Source organism: Ovis aries, chromosome 7, assembly GCF_016772045.2.
Source record: "Ovis aries strain OAR_USU_Benz2616 breed Rambouillet chromosome 7, ARS-UI_Ramb_v3.0, whole genome shotgun sequence".
In the NCBI taxonomy this organism is placed as follows: Eukaryota; Metazoa; Chordata; class Mammalia; order Artiodactyla; family Bovidae; genus Ovis; species Ovis aries.
Window position 1 is genome coordinate 44,585,192 of NC_056060.1, and position 19,867 is coordinate 44,605,058.

Below are 19,867 nucleotides of genomic sequence, written 5' to 3' on the forward strand. Positions count from 1 at the left end.
AAAGCCATGCTATTAGTAATGTATATGTGAATTATTGCAAGGGTTTGTGAAATGAAGATATGTTCATGAAGATATGTTTCTGAGTTAGTGCCAGTGCTTGGCCATCTACCAATGACTTACCATCTGTTGTTCTATATAACAGACAGAGGAAACAGCAGTGACACATATGTACACTTCTGTAACAGACAAATCCAGGACCACTCATGTGCTTGCATTTATTTCGGTGCTTTTAGAACAAAGAACAGCCAGGCTCCAAGGAAATTAGAAAAACAAATCTTAAGAGTTTGAACAAGTCTATATTTTAAGATCTGCAGTCACAGTTTTACTTCCAAATCAGCTCTGATCCTTCCAGCTTTGCCTCATATCAGGATTTTTCTGATAAATCTGTATCTAAAATAATACTTGGCTATCATTTATGAAGTTTATTTGAATGTCACTATACCCTGCTCAGAGATACCTCAGCTCAGGCCCTGGATTGGCTTTTTCATCTTTATTCTGTGTACTGCAGGACAGTTTCTCCATGGGGGAGTTCCTAAATTCATTTTAAGTTACAGCCATGAAAATAATTACAGAGACTGCTGTTTGTCATATAGCATTATAAATTCCTCAGCATTCTCTTTTCGACATGATCTTTAATGTTAATTGGTTCGTTTTCTTGATACATTTAACTGCATTTCTAAAGCAATTGTTCGTTCTTCTACAGGAACTTGAAACTGGTATTGTGGACCTTCTTATACCATCTCCCAATGCTACCGCAGAAGTGGGTTACAATAGGGACAGGTAAGGGCAGTCGGCAAGTTTTACTGAATGTCTGCAATAACAGTGTACATTTACTATATGCTAGGCACTGTTCTAAGTGTTTTACATGTATTATCCCATTGAATTTCATTATAGCTCTAAGGAGTAGGAACTGTTACTGTTCTCCTTTCACAGATAGGAAACCGAGGCACTTACATCATGACTTGTTATTTATGATGAGACCAGCTGAATCACAATATAGAGGAATAGAGGAGGTGCAGACTTGAAATGAAACTGGACTTCTTTTATTTTCTGAAGGCCCACATGGCCTTCCCTCAATGAATTAAATCCATTAAAACCTGTGAAATGCTGTCCAGTCACAGCAATTAGTATTTGTAATCATGTATTGTTCCTGTGTTTGTCAAATTTTGAATTTTGGATCCTGCTTCGTGGACTTGTAAATGATAAATGATTTTAGGAAACAGGGCATCTTTGAGCAGGTAGCTTAAGGACTAATAGAGCATTCACTCACCCTTTTTATGGTTCTTCAGAGTAATTCAAAATATAGTCCCTGTGCCATCTAGAACAATAGCAGTAGGCCATATGTCACTATTGAACACCTGAAATGTGGTTACAGGAGCTGAAGAACTAAATTTTAAATTTTATTTAATTAAATAGCTGCATGTGGCTGATGACTGCCATATTGGACAACGCAGGTCTAGACTAATGCTTTAGCTGTTTAATAACTTGTTTCTAATAGAAATGAGGACAACTTTGTTTGAAGTATTTCCTCTAATTCTGCAGGTTCCTTTTTAATCCTTCTGCCTGCCTTGATGAACACTTAATGCAGTTTAAGTTCTTGGGAATCTTAATGGGGGTTGCCATTCGCACAAAGAAGCCTCTGGACCTCCACTTGGCCCCTCTGGTGTGGAAGCAGCTCTGCTGTGTCCCACTCACCCTGGAAGACCTGGAAGAGGTGGATCTGCTCTACGTGCAGACTCTCAACAGCATTCTTCACATTGAAGACAGTGGGATTACTGAGGAGAGCTTCCATGAGGTAAATCCTGGCTGGTCCATGTTTCTGCTGGTGTTGATGAGAATTTTCCTGTGTAAAACTCAGATGTAGCCTTCCTCTTGCTGTCCAGCTGACCCATGCCATATAACCATTGCTACACTTAGCAGTTCAACCTAGAAATTTAAATAGCTGCTAACAGAGTCAGCTCCAGCACTCAGCTTCTGCTCCTTCCCCTTAATCCATTCTTTCTGCTTGTTAGAGTGAAGGACAGAGAGAACCCAGGAGGCCTGGGATAGCCAGAGTTCCTCAAACCTGGTTTGGAGACAGGAGAGATTCAGCTGCATTTTTAATGAAAACCAGATGAGTCAGCACTCCCTGCTCATCAAGTAGCCCAAGAAGTTCCCGACCTTTTTGGTACCCACCAGGGACTGATTTCATAGAACACAGTTTTTCCATGGATGAGGATAGACAAGGGGTGATTTGGGGATGATTTAAACCCATTACATTTATTATGCACTCTATTTCTATTATTATTACATCAGCTCTACCTCAGATCATTAGGCAGTAGCTCCTAAAAGCTGGGAACCCCTGAAGTAGCCTAATCAGCTATCTCAGTTGCCTTGTCTTCATCCATAAGATTTCTGATGTTGTTGATGTTCTGCTCTATTTGTGTGTAACACTTTTTGTGGTCATTTCCACCATGGAGTAAAAATTCTTTTTTCTTCTATTCATAGATGATTCCTCTTGATTCTTTTGTTGGCCAAAGCGCTGATGGCAAAATGGTTCCTATAATCCCTGGTGGAAATAGTATCCCACTCACGTTTTCTAATAGGAAAGAATATGTGGAGAGGGCCATTGAATATCGACTTCATGAAATGGACCGACAGGTGAGAGGAAACATTTTGAGAGGTTCACATGAGAGGTTTGAGAGGTTTGCTTTTGACTCCAAATAGGAGCTGTCTGGTTTTTACTGAATTTTGGTGTATGAGTTCACGGTGTTGGTTAATCTGTATCTATATTTCAGTCCCTATTCAGAGACTTTTCAGGCCATATCTCAGGGTCTGCTCTCTACTCAGAGCCTTGGGTGAGCCCTGGATTGGCCAGTGTTTGGCTGGGAGGCCAAACCCCCATCATGCCTTCAGAACCTGCCTTCTCACTCGCACTCTTCCTCAGTCTTCTTCGTCTTCACATCTTCCTGCCCCCCGGCCCAGTGTCCTGCTCCAGCTCAGTCAGGGTCCATGTGAATGAGTCCCTGAAGACCGGCCTTGTGATCCCATGAGGGCCTCTTTCCTCCAGGTCTGTGCAGACCTTTCTTGTCACCTAGAAATCCCTCAAGCTATCCATACTTCTGAGTTGTAGGCTAAGAATTAGGCTGCAAAGTTTGGGTCTTCTTTCCTCAATTAGTGTGTGAGACATTGAATAAAGAGTGTATTTTTTATATCTAACTTATATATCCTTATTCTGTGCTGATACTTAGTAAGCATTTAGTTAATGATGGGAATATGATAAGTGACCTTAGAAATGAATGCTGTGTCCCAAAGCAGTGATTTTGGTTATATAGTCCTTCATAGCCAATTCAGTAATATCTTATTTGCAGAAGATGTTGGGCTTTTCTCAAGAGTTGGATGCAGGGTCTGAGGCTGTGTAGTAAGTTGAATTATATATATTCTATACTCTTCACTCCTGGTTCCTTCTTCGACTCTGGCTTTAGGCCAAGTCTAGTCAGAAAACTATACCCCTTAGCTTAGTAAGTGGATCCTGTCAGCAATGTTGTTTACACAGTCAGGGCTTAGGATTTGTCTCTAGTGCTTAACTCCTTATAGACTGAATAACTGACCAAAATTCCCTGGTCCCTTCCAACATGCCAGATGTGGTAGCATCCCCCCACATGTGCAGTTTTCCCCATAGTTACTCGATGGGGAGATAGAAATTACTATCACCATTTCAGAAATGAATGCATGGAGTCCAGAGAAATGAAGTAATGTGCCCAAGGCAAAGCCATGATCACAAACCAGGTTTAACTGTGGTATCCAGGCTCTTGTGCTGACCTTTCCTATGAAGGCCAGATTGACCTGTTCTCCAGCAGCTGTGCTCTGCTGTGCCCTGGCTTTGTTCCTTTCTTGATAACAAGGCCTTCTTCCTCTTTCACTTCCTCCTTGTCTCTTAGAACCCTGTGTTCTTCCTATAGCTGTCCCAGTTGTTCCCCACTCGAGCAGCCATCCATGTACCTCAGCTTGTTTTTTGGCACATTTTGGCCGGGGCATTCCCTTTTCTGTCAGCAGAGACTGTCCTTATTGCCCATTCATTCCTTAGCCCTGGGCATGACAGCCTTATACAATCATAACTCCACGGCCTTCCCCAAGATGTGGCTTCTCTTCAGGTTCTCTGGTCTGGCAGATGATTCTGAACTGACCAAGAGTGGAGGAGTTATTTATGAAACAAACCTGGAACAGTGGTAGGTCTGTGTGTAGAGTATGCTCTGTTGTATAACCTTGGAGTGGTTTCGCCAAACAGACTATGTAGGCAGCCTCTGACCGAACCCCTTCGGCACTCCTCAACTGATCTGTTCTCTGCACTGTGCTAACAAAAGTTAACTACCCAATCATTAGACTCGGTTAAAATACCTATCATAATCATGTGAGCAGCAATTATTTGCCTTATTTTTTCAGATAAGAAAATTAAAAGAAGTGGTGGGGCTGGGATTCAGAACCCATCTCCTGATTAAATTCTCTGTCCTTTTTACTGCCTTCCTATGAAAGGACTTCTCAGTTTTACTTTCTTCTTTGCTAACTTTTTTATTTTTACAATCGGAACAAATGATTTTTACAAAAAGAATATAACTGTTTTCAAAAGAAAATATAAATTACAAAGACAGTAGAAGCCCTAGACACATCCTCCAGAAGCTGCTTACCCTAGTGAGAAGATGAAGTATCCCACAGAGCAGTTTTAACAGTCTGTGGCCATGTGTGGTTAGGAGTGTGAATGAGTGGGGTTGGCATTAGAAGGGCCCCTGTGGGCTAGAGTTTTGTGGGGCTGGGAAGGTGGGCCCCTGAATTGGCTTGACCTGGGACAGGAAGGAATGTATGAATCCCACAAGCAGGGAGAAACTCTAACAAAGGGTCAGAGGGAAGAAGGTTGGACCGTGTGCAGTCATGCCAGTTCTGAGGGACAAGTAGAGGGTCTGGGAGCAGACAAGCAACATGAGGTGCCCGACCCGATTGGGTCCACCATGGGTGCCCAGTCTGCACACAGATGTTGAATGAACAACCTCTCCTGGGAGCAGGTGGCTGCAGTCCGAGAAGGAATGTCCTGGATCGTCCCTGTGCCGCTGTTGTCCCTCCTCACAGCAAAGCAGCTGGAGCAGATGGTGTGTGGGATGCCCGAGATCTCCGTAGAAGTCTTGAAGAAAGTGGTACGGTACCGGGAGGTGGATGAGCAGCATCAGCTGGTGCAATGGTTCTGGCACACACTGGAGGAGTTCTCCAACGAGGAGCGTGTGCTTTTCATGAGGTTTGTGTCGGGACGATCTCGACTGCCAGCCAATACTGCTGATATTTCTCAGAGATTTCAAATCATGAAGGTTGATAGGGTAAGTAAGATATTTTTTCTTTCTGGTAATGTCTGCCTTTGTTGCTTCCTAGTTGCTTGCATGTTGGGCTTCAAGTAGGCCTGCCAATTCAGGATTAATGCTTGGAATTTCCAGATTTTTTTTTCTCTTTAATCAAGCAGGAAAAACTTGTTTAGAAACATCTCATAACTTCAATTGTTAAAAAAAAAGTCCTACATGGAAGTAGAAAACACACCACAACCAACAACCTTCACTGAATCTTTCAGTGTCTTCCTGAGTGAAAGCTAAGCTTGGCAGAAGGGCCATCATTGTTACCTCTGCGTCATATTTCCTGTGCCTTTTCATCATGTGACTTCTGCACTGGGACATGGTCTTGTTTATTTGTTTTCACCAAGATACTAACCATTAACTGGTGCACGTGCTCCAGGAGGAACGAGACGACATGGGGAGCAGCAGTAACATGCTCTGCGGCTACATGTCTGGTGTGCATAATGGAATAGGCAGTGTGGCTTCTCTGCAGCCTCGTGAAAGGCCCCTGCTGCAGAGCACCAGCCCAGCTGCCATCTTGACAGATGGCTCAGGAATAAAAGGGCTTAGAGCCTTAAATGCATGCTGCTGCCAGAGTCAACTTTCTTTCTCAGGCACCCATCTGACCATATCACTCTTCTCCTTTTATACTGTTCAGGGCCCCCTTGACCACCTTAGCGGTCTTAAACACCTCCACAGTCTGGCCTCTGCCCTGCTTTCTAATATCACTTCTTGATGCTTAACTATTTCTGGCCATTATGGCTGCTTGCCTTTCTCCTGATAGACCACACTGTTTTCTGGTTAGTTGTTTTGGTGGGGGGTGAGGGGGTGGTTATTGGCCACACCGCATGGCTTGTGAGATGTCAGTTCTTTAACCAGGGATTGAACCGGGGCCATGACAGTGAAAGCCCAGGATCCTAACCACTAGGCCACCAGAGAACTTCCAAGACCACCCATGGACACTGGTTTTAAATGTCCATGCCTTTGTGTAGGCTCTTGGTTCTGCTTTTAGAAAGTTCTTTTCCTGTTCCTTTTCCATGTATGCCTGTCAAGCACTTATTCATCCTTTAAGCCCAATACCAATGTCATCTCCTCCAGGAAGCCCTCCTGGATGCTTTCCTATGCCTCCTAACTATTCCTTAGGGCAGACTTAGATCTCCTTATGTCCATCTCCTGGACACTTAGTACATCCCTCAAGCCCAACATTAAGTTAGAGGTGTCTGTGTCCCCTCTTTCTCCTTCTCAACCCCCTAAAAGCTGGGCAGTCCTCTGAGCTGGGCCCATAGTGTTTATTCCAGAAACAGCAAGGAAAATAGGACCTCGTTACAAGGGCCTATCCTACCAGTTTCATCAAGTTTCAGTATCTGCCTTTCTGGTGTTTTTCCAGTAACTACCCCTTGAAAGTTGCTGTAGTCAAAGCTGGCCCTCTCCTGAGGCTGCCTGCCTGGGCTCCACTCCTATGCTAGGCTTGCTGGAGAGGCCTTACACAGGAAAGGCTATGAAAAGAGCCTTCCCATGAATTTTCTACGTGACTTGCCAGAAGCTAAAAGCTGTGAATCTATTTTGTTGCTTCAGAGAGGAGGAAATGGTTTGCTTCTATTCAGTTCTGGAAAAAAGCCTTGCCTTATATATCTGTTCTGGGCTACCCTGCCATCCCAGGAGTTAATCCACTAAACACCCCTGCCTGGAAAGTTTTATCCTCAGGAAACTGACCACTATTGGTCTCTCCTTCGTGACTTTTAAACCATTTCTCCAGTTTCCAGATCAGAGCCACCTGTTGACATTCCCCTTATTGTCTTTGTGGGTTGTGGTTTTTATGCATTCGTCATTGGCTCTGGCACAGCTAAGCTTCTAGGCCTTCCATCTCCCACTTCTTAGAAATGCACTCACCTGATGTCGAGTTCCGAAAAGGAGGGCTGGTTTCCAGGAGTTCAGTGAGAAAGAGAGGGCAGGTTCTTTTTTTGAAACTTTTTTAAAAAAATTATAAAAACCATGTATATCATTACTATCATTATAGATAGTTTGGAAAATAGTTGTGTTTGCAGGGCGGAACAGTGTTTGCAGGGAGAGACAGGAATCCTGTCCCTCTAGTGGTTTCCATTTTCACTTTTGTGTAATTCCTCAAGCATAAACATTTTTGCATGACAGGTTTGGAACTTCATATAAATTGTATTTATATTCACCTAATAATCTATCCCCAGCACTTTTCTGTCTTGCTACTAAGCATCATAATTATTGTTTTAAATAACTGTATCACTATCAGTTAAAGAGGTGGGCTGGGATTTCATTAACTGCTCCTCCTCATCAGAGCGGTGGTAGGATGGCAGGCAAAGGGTGCAGAAGGCTCACTAGGAGGACAGTGAGGGGAGGAGGAGTGTGGTGACTCCCTCAGAGCTGTTCCTTCCATTTCACTGGCTCTGTTGGTGCATCTCCATAGCAGCTTCAAGGCTGCACCCTCTGGTGAAAGGGAGTGAACTCTGTTGCCCTGTGGCAGGCACCACGTGAAGCATGTTCTCCCAAGTAACCCCACCAGTCAGGGCTCATTCTCATGTCACATGGGAGGGCCTTCGAAGAGTGAGGAGAGGGAAGAAGCATCTTCACCAAAAGCTAGATGGCCACAGGACACCAGAGCCTGCACTCTCTCTACCATGGCCAAGCCTTGGCTTGCTCTCCAGGTGGCCATGCAGTCAGTCCTGTTTGTGGAGCCCACCTGCAGGCAGGGAGAAATGCTCTCCCGACTTGGGGGCTGTGGTTATGAGCAGCACTGCTCCCCACCCGCCCCTGCCACGACACCCTGATGCTGCAGTCACAGCTCTGGGTCTCTCTCTCCACAGCCTTACGACAGTCTGCCTACCTCACAGACCTGCTTCTTCCAGCTGAGACTGCCCCCCTACTCTAGCCAGCTGGTCATGGCTGAGCGCCTGCGCTATGCCATCAACAACTGCCGATCGATCGACATGGACAACTACATGCTCTCACGAAACGTGGACAACGCTGAGGGCTCCGACACTGACTACTGACTGCCGAGGGTGCCATCACCCCTCTTTCTTCTCAGTAATGTTCACTTCCAGTTTAATGTTGGTACACTTTTATGGTAACTACATAGATGTTTTAGGAACATAAACCGACGTTATAAACAGTGGCCACATTTAGTTACTCTAAAGATAACAAAGAAATTAGATGTTTTTATTTTTCTGTGATTGTACAAAAAAAAAAGACAAAGTGCTCTCAGTCAGGTTTTTCCCTCCATACTTTTGGTCACTTTTGATAAGTTTGCATGGAACCATTTTGGTGCATTTTTAGTTGGGAATGGTACATTTTTGTAAACCCGCCCAGTGAACATGGAATTGTACATTGTGTATAATTGTTCATTAGAAAGGACAGTTTTACATGAATATTCATATATTTATTTTGTTTTAATTTGAATTGCCTGTGCAGGGTTCCTTATGCAGAGAAATAAAGCTGATTCAGGAATTAGTGTATGGGCTGCTTTTATTATTGGAGCTTTGATGAAGAGAGAGTGAGCTTTCAAGTTTCATTCTGACAGCTTTTTGATCCATCAGAAGCATTCCTTCACACTGGACTTTGCTTGGAAATGACAGAGCAGAGGCCCACATGGGTATAGCAGCCCCAGGTGAAAGCTTCTATTCACTGGTTCTGTCATCCTCAGCCTCTCACTGGGTTCCCTCATCACAGGCCCTTGTGTCAGCCACTTGGCCCATACTTTTGCACCATGCTTCCGCCTCCTCCAGAGCTGGTTTAAAGTGCGACACACTCGTAGGAGCCTTCTTAAACAGCCCAGGATACCTGGTACAGGATACAGCTCTACTGAGTTCTGACACCACCCCCCGCCCCCCTTGCCACCTCCATACTGCCCTTTGAGGAACCAATGGAAACAGTGATGAAATTAATGAGCAGGGCAGTTTACAATAACATGTCATCTACTCTGGAAGGTGGCCAGGTGGGCACTTACGTGAATGAGTGACCATGTGAATGTGTGAATGAACGTGAGAACTAAGGAGTGGCTTTTATGTCCTTGAATGATGGTAGGGAGTTGCACTGGGGACTAGGGAAAGGATTACACCCTGGGGCTCAAACGCAGCCCTTGAAGGCTCTGGGCTATGTGCTCATTTTCTCAGGCATGTCAGAATGAGCATGTGGTTCTGGGAGAAAGGGCCATCTGGAGAGCAGCTGTGAAGGCTCTGGGAGTGGGGACAGGGAGCAGGCACAGCCTTCAGGTGGCTTGTCTCTTTCATCCATTAGGAATTCATGCCCCACTATACTTCCAGTGTACTTCATGGACAAGGTCAAGGCTGACAGCCTGCTCAAATGAGGTGCCAGACAGAGAGCTTTACAACTACTTGTTTTCCACAAGGTAGGTAAAAGGCATGTGTTTGCAAAAAGAAATTGGAAGGAAAATGTGGTTTTGCTTGCCAAGATAATGTGGTGCATGGATATTTCCCAGTGAGTATGCCTAATAATATTTAGAATGATGACATTTTAGTTTTATGGAAAAGAGACTTCAGTTGGAATTGTGTCTCAGGAGGAGACCATAGCTTCCAGGGTCTGGGCCTTTAATACTGGACCTGAGAGCTCAGTCAGAAGCAACAGTGAAGGTCCTTGTGCTTGCAGCACCCACTCAGTGAGTGGGAATGCACTGTCAGCCTCTACGTCAACAAGGAACTGCAGAGAAGAGAGGCCTCTGTGCTGCGGAAGTCCTGGACTGCACCACAGGGTTCTCTCCAGGCCCTCTGGGCTGGTTCCTGGTAGTGGTTCTTCCCTCTTGCTGAGCTTGGGCTGAGGGTGTGCAAGCTGAAGGCTATGTCTGTAGTCTCAGACTACTTTAAATCAAAATGAGGCCTTGAGCTTCATGAGGCTCTGGGCTCTGCTGCCACAGTTTGCTCTGGACTCGGGGAAAGGGCACCCACAGCAGGCTGATGCTCATGCTTCCAGCTCCCACCTGTCAGGCCTAACGGATAGCTTCTCAGGAGCCCTAACTCTGTGAGGAAACTTACAGAGACACCTTGGTTTTATAACAGATGCCATTTCTTTGCTGGAAACCTATCATTTTGCTTTATTCTCTCTACTTTTGGAAGCTGTAGGAGAGAGAAGCCAGGAGTCCCTGATCTGAGGACCTGAAATCAGCCTAGTGCAACTATTTTTCCCCCCATAGTTCACTTTTAACCCCCATAGAGGTTTAGGTCTTTTTCTTTCCTTGCTGGATTTATTCAGTTAACAAATCCTTGCAGTTTTTGTCACCCTTAGATGGTCTCAAGAGACTTTTACCCCCAACCTTTAACATTTCCTCAGAGGCCTTTTCAAAATGCATCTTTTCTGTGGGCCTCCCAGCTTTGTGGCCTTTGCCCAGCACTGCCAGCCAGATGAAACCTACATCTGGTGAGCTCGGGTTTAGCAAAAACCAAGTCTTGGGCATCGAATCCCAGAGTTGAAGGAATGCTAGAACTAAGGCGTCACATGGCCTCTGCCTTTACAGACCAGGAATTCAAGGTCAGGAGAAGGAGAGTGCTGGACCACAGGTACTTAACAGATGAGAGCTGGGAGTCCTGGCTTCCTGTCAGCACACTGCTAGTAGAGTTGAGGGAGCACCGTCAGTCCCCTGCAGATGCTTAGCCTGTGCCGAAACAGGCCAGTGTGTCCCTTAAGACAAGCTTTGGAAGGCAGCATCCCCCCAGCAGGTTCTGCTTCCTAGGGAGCAGTCAGGAGCCCCTGACTTCAGAGCATGTGGCCCCAGTCTGTGTTTTCACTGAGGGTCAGCCAGTACGATGTGGTGACTGGGATCAGCCTCCCACTAAGGGGTCACTGTTCCACTCTGGTGCTGAGGTTCTGCACCCGCCCGTTAGCTTTCACTTTGGCTGCCTGGGCCAGAGTGAAAAGAGTTAGCATTCAGGACCTAGGCAAAGTCTGTGGTCTGTTCTAATGGAGGCTCTGAGGGCATAGATAACCCCCAAGCCCATTTCCAGGTGGCTCTTGGTCAGGCTCCCATCTCCCCCAGCTCGTCCCTCTCTGGAGATGCATTGGGCTTCCTGTCTTTTCTGAGCTGTGCCTGCTGATACCAACCTTACAGGAACTGGAGTCAGTCCCAGGTCTGGCTTAAAGGTCATGTCTTTCAACATGTGTTGCTGCTTCCCAGTGCCTGGGCCTTGTGGGTTCTGCCAGGCATAACCCCACGATGGATGTGAGGCTGCCTCTTCCTACCCTCCCCCTTCCAGGCACTACACAGTTATATATAATCTTGTCACAGTGTCACCGAAAGTGTCCTGGTCCTATTTTACAAATAGAGAAATGGAGGTTCAGAGAAGTCATAACTTGTCAGAAGTTACAGATGGCAGAGCTGGGAGAGAACTCAAAACTCCTGCCCAACCCCAGCGGCACATCTTCTGACTAGGCTGACTCCCTTGAAGTAGTGCCTAGCCCAGCCCAGGGCCAGTACCCAGTAAATGATTGTGAGATGAATGAGTTGGTGGGTTAATTAAGTATACAGTGCCCCCTGGAATATGCAAATCAGAAAAGACTGTGAAAGCTGTGTTTGGACTAAGCAGGGCACTGTGTTCTGTCCACTGCCTTTGCTGTGAACAGTGACTGTTAGAAGGCAGGCTGGAGAGTCAGTGCCTGCCTTCTGGAAGCATCTCAGATGGGCCTGGGCTTAGGGACCCAAAGCTCCCCTGCAGGGGGCAGGGCCTAACTGGAGCCCTAGAAACAATGCTGGACACAGCTGTCAGCACAGCTTCAGTGCTCTGATCACTAGTCTTGGTACATGGGGGTTTACTAGGCATCAAAGGGAACTGAACGCTCATTATAAAAGAGCTGTGGGAAAAGGAGCCTCAAGGGAGTGCAGGTTACTGACATTCCAACTGAATTTACAATAACCTTTGTTTGCTTTACAAACAGTCCCATGATTCTTAAAAGAACTTTGCAAAGCAAGATCTTCTTGCTATCTCAATACACAGGTAAGAACGCTGAGGTGTGGAGAGGACAGACCTGTGCTTGGTCAGAGGAGTGCTAGAAACCAGGATCCTGTTGTTCCCCACACTAAACCACCAACTCAGGGCAAATGAAGACCTATGGGAACTGGGGCTTATCAGAGATGATGAAAGCAAATCCGTGGGGTTTAAGTGGCTTCATTTTAAACAAACATTTAACTCCCTGGAAGCCTGAGCTTGCTTTCAACATTGTTTTCAGTAGTGGCTGAAAAATTAGTTTCCTTTTAAAAACCTCTCTCCACTGTTCAGAGCAATGGTGGGTAAACTAGAAAGTCACCCAGAGGAAGCCTGTGTATCATCATAGGCTAATAGTGGGCCCTCCCATTCCACTGAAGCTGGTAACTTTGCAAGGCTGGCTTTTCCTACAGGGGGATGAAATGGGATTTTATTTCTGGGCTAAGTGCTGGTCCAACCAGGGGCCCAGGGGCAGCAACTGAGGCCTTCAGCAGTCCCTGGAGGGGTTTAGGCAAGGTGGGATGCTGTCTGCCTGCTCACAGACTGCCTAGAGTCAGCACCTCTGGGCCTTCACCATCATCATCTTGGGGCCCTGGTGCCTTTTGGGGATAGCCTGAGTGTGGGGATCTCCAGCTCTTGTTTCATCCTCATAATAACCACTGAGGCCTCCTTTATCCCTTATTTTTCTGATCATCTCTTCTGCTCACCTTGGCTCCTCACCTCACTCACTCTGTTTAGCCGCAACATACCAGCCATGCTCCTAATCTGGGCCCTTTGTGCTGGCGGCTGTTCCCTCTGTCTGGAATATTTTCCTCCAGATGCTGCACCCCTCCACTTCATTTCTCAGATGCCTCCTTCTCAAGGGGGCTTACATTCGTCAACCTCTTTTAAGTTGCTTTTCCTTTCCTGGCCCTAGTCAGCAGTCCCCAAATATCTTTTACGCTGTACTTTCCCCTCTCCCCCAGTACTTACCTTCTTATACACTGGCTTGTACACTGTTTCTTCCCCCATTAGAACATAAGATCCATGAAAACAGAGTGTCTTTTTTTTCTTGCTGTTTCCCCAATATCTGGGCAATGAATAAGGAACCCATATGTTTGGTCAGGCCCCTCAAGATAGCTCTTCTCTTGTTCTAAGTCCCCTGCCTGACTAGTACCTGTTTCACCTAAACCCTACACGTATAGGACCTATCTTCCTAGATACTTGCCCCAGGCCCCAGCTGATGATTGTTCATATCAAAGGGTCCCTGAGGGGCATGCCCCACCATTGGTTTCCTTGGTAACTAATGAGCCCACCTGACATCAATTCCCCTATAACTGGTCATCCCCCCTCCCCTCTCCCAAGCAAAGACTGCTACAATGCTACAATGTCCTGCCTGCTGCATACGGTGGGGTGTCACTCCAGGATCTTGCTTCAGACATGTAAGTTTCCTCTAACCATTAAACCATTGATGTCTCTGTTGCTGACTCTGGGCTCTCTCAGAATTAAAGCTGAGCAAGTGCAGGCCTTGTAGGCCTACGGGGTGCAGCCCAACACCAGTGAGTAAGCATCAACAGCCCCTTTCACAAAGAAGAAACACCTGGTCTCAGGTGGGTCAAAGGCCTTGATCTCAGCTGGTGATGGGAGTAGCCAGGGTTTATATCGCCCACCACTTCACCATTCTCCCTGCCTTCTCCCCTTACCCCAAATTTTCCCACTGTACCTGGAACCAGGAGGCTGCAGGATGACTGATGACTGAAAGCCTCTACTTTGGTGGCTAAAGGTGGGACAGCAGTGACTAAAGCTATAAAATTGAACTCAAGGTATGTGCCCAACGTTCAAAGCTAGCAGGTAAAAATTTAACTTGGCATTGGCTTTTAATGGTTTCGTTAACCAAAGATTTAACCAGGGCTGCTGCTTCTGTTTTTGTCTTTACTTTGGGATTGTCAGATGTTTTTCTTCGTTTCTGATGGATGGGCGAACGGTAGAAAACAAGCACAGCTGCAGTTTATGAAAGAATCACATCAACAAGAATTTTCTAGGATCACTCAAAGCGAGTTGGGGGTGGGCACGGAGCAAAGGTTCGACTCTCTCAGGCCCAGGGTTCTACCCCTCCTCCCTCTGGCGCAGCAAGGAGGGGTTGAGGAGAGTGCTGCCCCTCACACACCTCTGGGGAGCTCCGGGTGGCCACACTTCCCCACGGGGGTGATTTAAGACACCCTCGTCCTCTTCCCCTCCCCGCAGCTGCAGCCTCAGCTGCGAAGGATGGGATAGAGCCCAAGTGGAGAACCCGGGGCGCAAGGTAAACATAAAAGTGTGCTGGTGTTTAGCGAGAAACAATCGAGTGTTTCCCAAGCATCCGGCCATCAAATCTCGCACTCAGCCAATGTATAAAATCGTAATATGGGGTAGGCGCTCGTATCCCTGTCTTGGCTGAGAATGTGGCGGCTGTCTAGGAGCTGGCGTTCAACACAAGTAGCTCCTTCGGAGACCCGGGGCCGGTGTCCTGCCCGCAGCCCGGAGGGCCTAGCGCAAAAGCAACTTGCGGAGGGCGGCGCCGGGCGCGTGCGGGCCGCGCGGGAGCTGGTCCGGGATCATGGCCGCGCTGTGCTCGGCGCGCAGCGTCAAGCGCGGACACGCGGCGCGCAGACGCCTCAGGCCGGCCGCGCTCACGTTGCGGCAGAAGTCCACGTGCAGCGTCTGCAGCGCGCGCCCGTGCGCCGCCACGGCCGTCAGCGTGCGGTTGGTGACGCGCGCGCAGTTCTCCAGGTGCAGCGCGCGCAGGCGCGGGCAGCAGCGCAGGAGACGCGCCAGGCAGTCGTCGGTGACGTGGCCGCAGCCAGACAGCGTGACGGATGCCAGGTTGGGGCACCTGCGGAGAGAACGCGGGCCCGGGCCGAGGAGGATGCGGTTAGCCTGCCGCCCCCCGGTCACGACCCCTAGCTCCCTGGCTGGTTGGTCCCAGTGCCAACTCTGGGAGACCGCATCTTATAGAGGAGTACCGGGCCTAGCTCTTGTGGCTTAGCTGGTGAAGAATCCGCCTGCAATGCGGGAGATCTGGGTTCGATCCCTGGGTTGGGAAGATCCCCTGGAGAAGGGAAGGACTACCTCCAGTATCCTGGCCCGGAGAATTCCATGGACTGTATGGTCCATGGGGTTTCAAAGAGTTGGATCCGGTTGAGCGACCTTCACTTTCATCGGACCTAGCGAGTTTCCCTTTGGGAAGTTGCCCGCGGTGACACGACCGGGATCTGAACTGGGACCCACTTCCCTTGCTCTTCTGCTACTCCACCTCACCATACTTGGCTATGAGTGAGGCCCTGGTGATCATGGCAGGACAGTACAGAGAGAGTTTCCCGTGAAGTGTCTTAGAGTCAGGCCCATTCCAACTCTTGGCCATCGGGGCCCCTTCTGAGTATTGGTTCGGAGCTCTAGAGCCCTGGTTTCAGCTCAGTTGACTGAGGCAATTACTGCAACTCCACTGGGACGCAAGCCTGCCAGAAGTCAAGATCCACAGGTAGCTAGACCCAGGCCTGTTGTGGGTACACTCAGGGACACGGGTAGCTTGTCCAGAAAGCATGGGGAGAGGGGGATGCCTCTGCACCAACCTTACCAGCAACTGCTTGGGGAAAAGATCTTGAGCAAAGGTGGACGTGGCTTCTTTGTGCTGCGACCTTGATTGTCACTCTTTACCTGGTATGTATGTTTGAGGTTGGCTGGGAGAGACTAATGCCCACCAGTGGGATTGTCCTGAGAACTAAATGAGATTAGAATTGTCTGGAGCCTGTGCAGGGCCTTCTGTGGGTGCTTCTAAGCCATGTTTCCTGGGAGCAGGCAGGACCAGACTGCTTCCAGTCAAGAACCTGTCTCATGGGTGCAGGTCTTGGCTTCCTATTGCCAGAGGAAGCTGGAGCCAGGCCACAGAGGGTTTCCCTTTCCCCATCAGCCTCCCTCAATGCCCCTGGGCTGCACCTGACCGAGCCAGCTCAGCTCCCTTTGCTTTAGGAAGGAAGGAAGGAACTAAAGTAGACTGGACATGGCTGCATCCACACACCGAGAACACCCCATCTTTCCCAGTTTGCACATCTTCCTTAGTCTTCATATCTGCCTTCCACCCCCAGTTTCTCGAATGAGGAAACTGGCTCAGGGAGCTCAAGTGATTTGCCTGTGACTTATTTGCTGTCTGACTCAGGACAAATACCTGAACCTTGCTGCACCACCTCTTCATCTGTCAAGTGGGAGAGAAACTGTTACCTTCAGCGTGGTGGTGAGGTTTAGGTAGGCGTTCAAGCCCCAAGGCTGTTAACATGATTCCTTCCTCTTGAGAACCTTTAGAATAATCCCAAGGCAGGAAGAAGCCAGCAAAAGAAACCATGGACTCCTTGCCCAGCCATCCTCAGCTGTCCCCAGGTGATTGCCAGATCTAGGTTTGCTGCACAGGTATCCGTACCTACTGTGTGCCAGTGCTACTGTGTCATTTAATCCAAAATTAGCCTGTGAGATAAGGCAGTTTATCCCATTTCACAGGGGAAGAAATGAAGTTAAATTTAAATATTTGGGCTGGGGGTCACATGGTCAGACAGTAGCAGTACTGGGGGACTCAGCCCCAAGCCCTTTGCTTTTTTATGACACTCGTGACCCTTGCTGTACCCAGACAAGTATAGTCCACACCTTTCTAGTTTGGGGGTTATACCTGCTTCTCTTACAAGAATGGAAGAAATTTAGGGCAGACTTTTTGCCCTGCATGTATCACTTCCCTGTCTGTCTACTGGGTCTTGTTAAACCCATCAAAATGGCATGGTCTCATTAGGGACCAACCCCAAATCCATCTAATTTTCTTCTATGGCCTTAAAAAAATAAATAAAGAAAGGAGGAGCCACTACACTATTTGCTTCTGTTCCTTGTTAGGCTGCCGGAATACAGCAGCTGTTAAACCTGGGTGGCAACAAGCAGACTGAACCTAGTTTGTTAGTGAACGAGGAGATCATTTCCTCAAAGGCAGGTCAGGACTGGTAAAGGCTCAGAGAGAGCCTGGCTGAGGAAGACTATTCTTTCATGGACTGCTCTGGGCAGGAGGCTGTGGCACTGAAGGGAGTCTTGCCACTGTGGGGTCGACAGGTCAAATTATAGGATGTATTTAGGACATACTTATGCCAAAAATTATTCTCTCTCTCTGAAGTTCAAATTTATCTGGGCCTCTTGAATCTTTATTTGCTAAAATCTGGTAATCCTAGACTGTGGCACAAATCACACAACCTGTCAGACTTTTTGGTTTGCTCATTTGAGAACTTAGGCTAAAGCACTCTTCCCTTCAGTTTACTGATCCTCACAGTAACTTTTGAAGATAAGTAAGTTTTTCATAAGGAAACCATTGTCTGCACCCTTGCTGGAGCCTGGATTGGTTCATCTAACCCAGAGCCGAGCAGCCTAACCCTCCTTCAGCTGCACTTCACAGGTCTTGGGGTTTGCTTGCCAGGAGCAAAGTCAAGGGGGTGAGCTGATTGCTGAATCTTGAAACCTTTTCCTGGGGCCTGACACTGAAAATGAAGGCCCAGCTGGACCCACCCAGCCCTTAATGGCTGCCAGGGAGGACAGATGCCAGAAGCACAGGAGAGGCTGAAGCCTAGTTCTTCCTCTCTGCGGAAGCAGCTCCAGGACCTGTGAGGCTAAGAGGAAGACTGGCACCCTTTCCCCCGCATAATTCTGTCCATCCTGTGGAGATTGCGTAGTGGGTGGGCCTGGAGAGTCTGCCTTGGGCCTAGTCTGAGGCTCCCCGAAGCAGAGACGTCTTGGTCTCGTAATTTACTCTTCCCAGACCCCCAGGAGCCTCCCAGAGCTCTGGATGCCAGCGCTGCTCAGGAGGCGGCCTACCTGTCGCACACCTGGAGGAGGAAATCATTGACTAGGCTCTCGTGCCGGCTGCAGATGTTCCTCTGGAGGGCGCTCTTGAGCCAGTCCTCGATGCTGCACACCTGCACGCGGCTGGAGTGCCAGCAGATGGAGAGGCTCCTGAGTGCCGGGCTCAGGAGGAAGTTGTCCTTCTTGAGTTCTGTGAGGGAACGAAAGTGCAGCAGGGACCAGAGTGCAGGGTCCTCAAACACGTCCTGGAGCTGGGGGCAGGTCCTGGCAAGGTTCTTCCTACTGTCCTTGTCCAGGAAGGAGAAGAGGTGCAGCAGGCACTCCCGATTGAGCTGGGTGATGTGCATGGTACGCAGTGGCCACACCGAGTGTGGCTGGAGCCCAGGGACCTGACCTACCTCCAGCTGCTCCTCCCCAGCTCTGGGCTGGTGGACATATATGGTTGAAGAATGGCGTTTATTTTTGGCCAACAACTGGTGCTGGCGCTCTAAGGAGGAGGGAAGCCCAGACCCAGACATACGTGCGGCAGTCTGTGGCTCGGCTTATGTTTTCAGCAGAAAAGCAGCATATTTAAGTTCAATAGCCTCCTTAAAGGGGATTTCTTTCCTTTTAGCTGACAATGGTGTTAGGCAGAGAGCTCTTTAGGCATTTTCATTCGAGGTGCTGGCTGGACCACCTTTGTCCGGGCTTGCAGTCTCTACTCACTGGGAGGGACTCTAATTGTAAATAGTATCTGGTTTTATTTCCTGGGGCATCATTATGAGTCTTCGGCTCTACTTTCAATGTGAAGAAGCCTGCTGTCTATGAAGAACTAAAGGTGATGGTTTTATGCTCTGAGGTGTAAGCAGAAGCCGTGGTCGATGCTCCTTTTCTGTGTTTTTTGTTTGTTTAGTGGTTTCCAGCCTAGGCTGAGCTACCTTCAAATCCTGCTGCCCCCCTCCAAGCAGAGGGATTTCCCAGTTGGCTCTGTTTTTACCCTGAGCTTTTTCATAAGAGATTTGTGTTAAGTAGCTTCTCGCTCTCCAAGGTTCTTCTGTGTGTGTGTCACATTTTAAACTTGTTTACTTGGCTTTTCATTTTTCCAGTTATGTGTCCTGCTGTATCTAATCTATATTTCCCCAAGTGCCAGGATGGATGAAGTAACTCAATACAAAACTGCTTGAAGCAATTATAAGTTGAAGTATTCTACTCTTGCCCTGTAAGCCAGCCACACATCCTCCTTGTGAACGTGTGTAGTTTAGTTCCCGGCAGTTAAGCCGCTAGGTAAATTGCCTGGAGGTTTTATTCATGAGTTCTCCCTTCCTAACACAACACTGAGATTTCTTAATCTGTGGACCCATTTTCTAGTACCGCTTCACTCCCAGTCCTTCACCAGACCCTACCGTATTTCCCCTCCTGTGAACTCCTATGTCTGTGTCTCCTATGTCCTGCTTGGTTTGGGGGCTGCAGTCGTGAGATGAGAACCATTGTTTCTGTTAGATGAGGCCACCTCAGTGGTTACTGTTGGTTCCTTTTCCCACATAATGAGAATTGGAAGGAATGGGAATACTGTTTCCACTTGTGTGGATGAAGCACATGTGCCAGGATCCTCTTCTGGAACTGAGGCTTGGTTGGACCTGGTGCAGCTTTGCCTGTAAAAGCAGAATGCAGCCGAGGGGTGAAAGTAGCCACTGTGGCTCGCTCCCGTGCTTTGAGGAGCCAGGTGCAGCGGTCCCCTGTGCCCAG

The 19,867-nt window shown here is 48.0% G+C and overlaps 2 protein-coding genes across 44 annotated transcripts in view; one reads left to right on the forward strand and one right to left on the reverse strand.

Annotated features, from left to right (window-relative positions):
• The window catches only part of HERC1 (HECT and RLD domain containing E3 ubiquitin protein ligase family member 1), a 210,765-nt gene extending 201,943 nt beyond the window's left edge, over window positions 1-8,822 (forward strand). For all 43 annotated transcript variants that reach the window (XM_060417792.1, XM_060417800.1, XM_060417813.1 and 40 more), the window contains 5 exons: window positions 704-780; window positions 1,543-1,795; window positions 2,488-2,640; window positions 5,037-5,342; window positions 8,183-8,822. In XM_060417792.1, coding sequence (XP_060273775.1) covers window positions 704-780; window positions 1,543-1,795; window positions 2,488-2,640; window positions 5,037-5,342; window positions 8,183-8,368 — 975 coding nt within the window. In that variant the 3' untranslated portion in view covers window positions 8,369-8,822. The remainder of the gene's footprint in view (window positions 1-703; window positions 781-1,542; window positions 1,796-2,487; window positions 2,641-5,036; window positions 5,343-8,182) is intronic.
• FBXL22 (F-box and leucine rich repeat protein 22) lies at window positions 8,514-18,512 on the reverse strand. Its single transcript, XM_015096995.4, has 2 exons — window positions 18,155-18,512; window positions 8,514-15,155 (listed from the first exon to the last, which is right to left on the reverse strand). Exons 1-2 carry the CDS (start codon window positions 18,487-18,489, stop codon window positions 14,810-14,812), a joined length of 681 nt encoding a protein of 226 aa, XP_014952481.2. The 5' UTR covers window positions 18,490-18,512; the 3' UTR covers window positions 8,514-14,809.
• Window positions 18,513-19,867: the final 1,355 nt, after the last annotated feature.

What these genes read in the sequence shown, in the direction of transcription:
- FBXL22 (XM_015096995.4), bottom strand. Translation starts at nt 18,489, where the DNA reads ATGCACATCACCCAGCTCAATCGGGAGTGCCTGCTGCACCTCTTCTCC. An exon ending in CTCCTCCAGGTGTGCGACAG is followed by an intron (nt 15,156 to 18,154) that starts GTAGGCCGCCTC and finishes TTCTCTCCGCAG; the next exon opens with GTGCCCCAACCTGGCATCCG.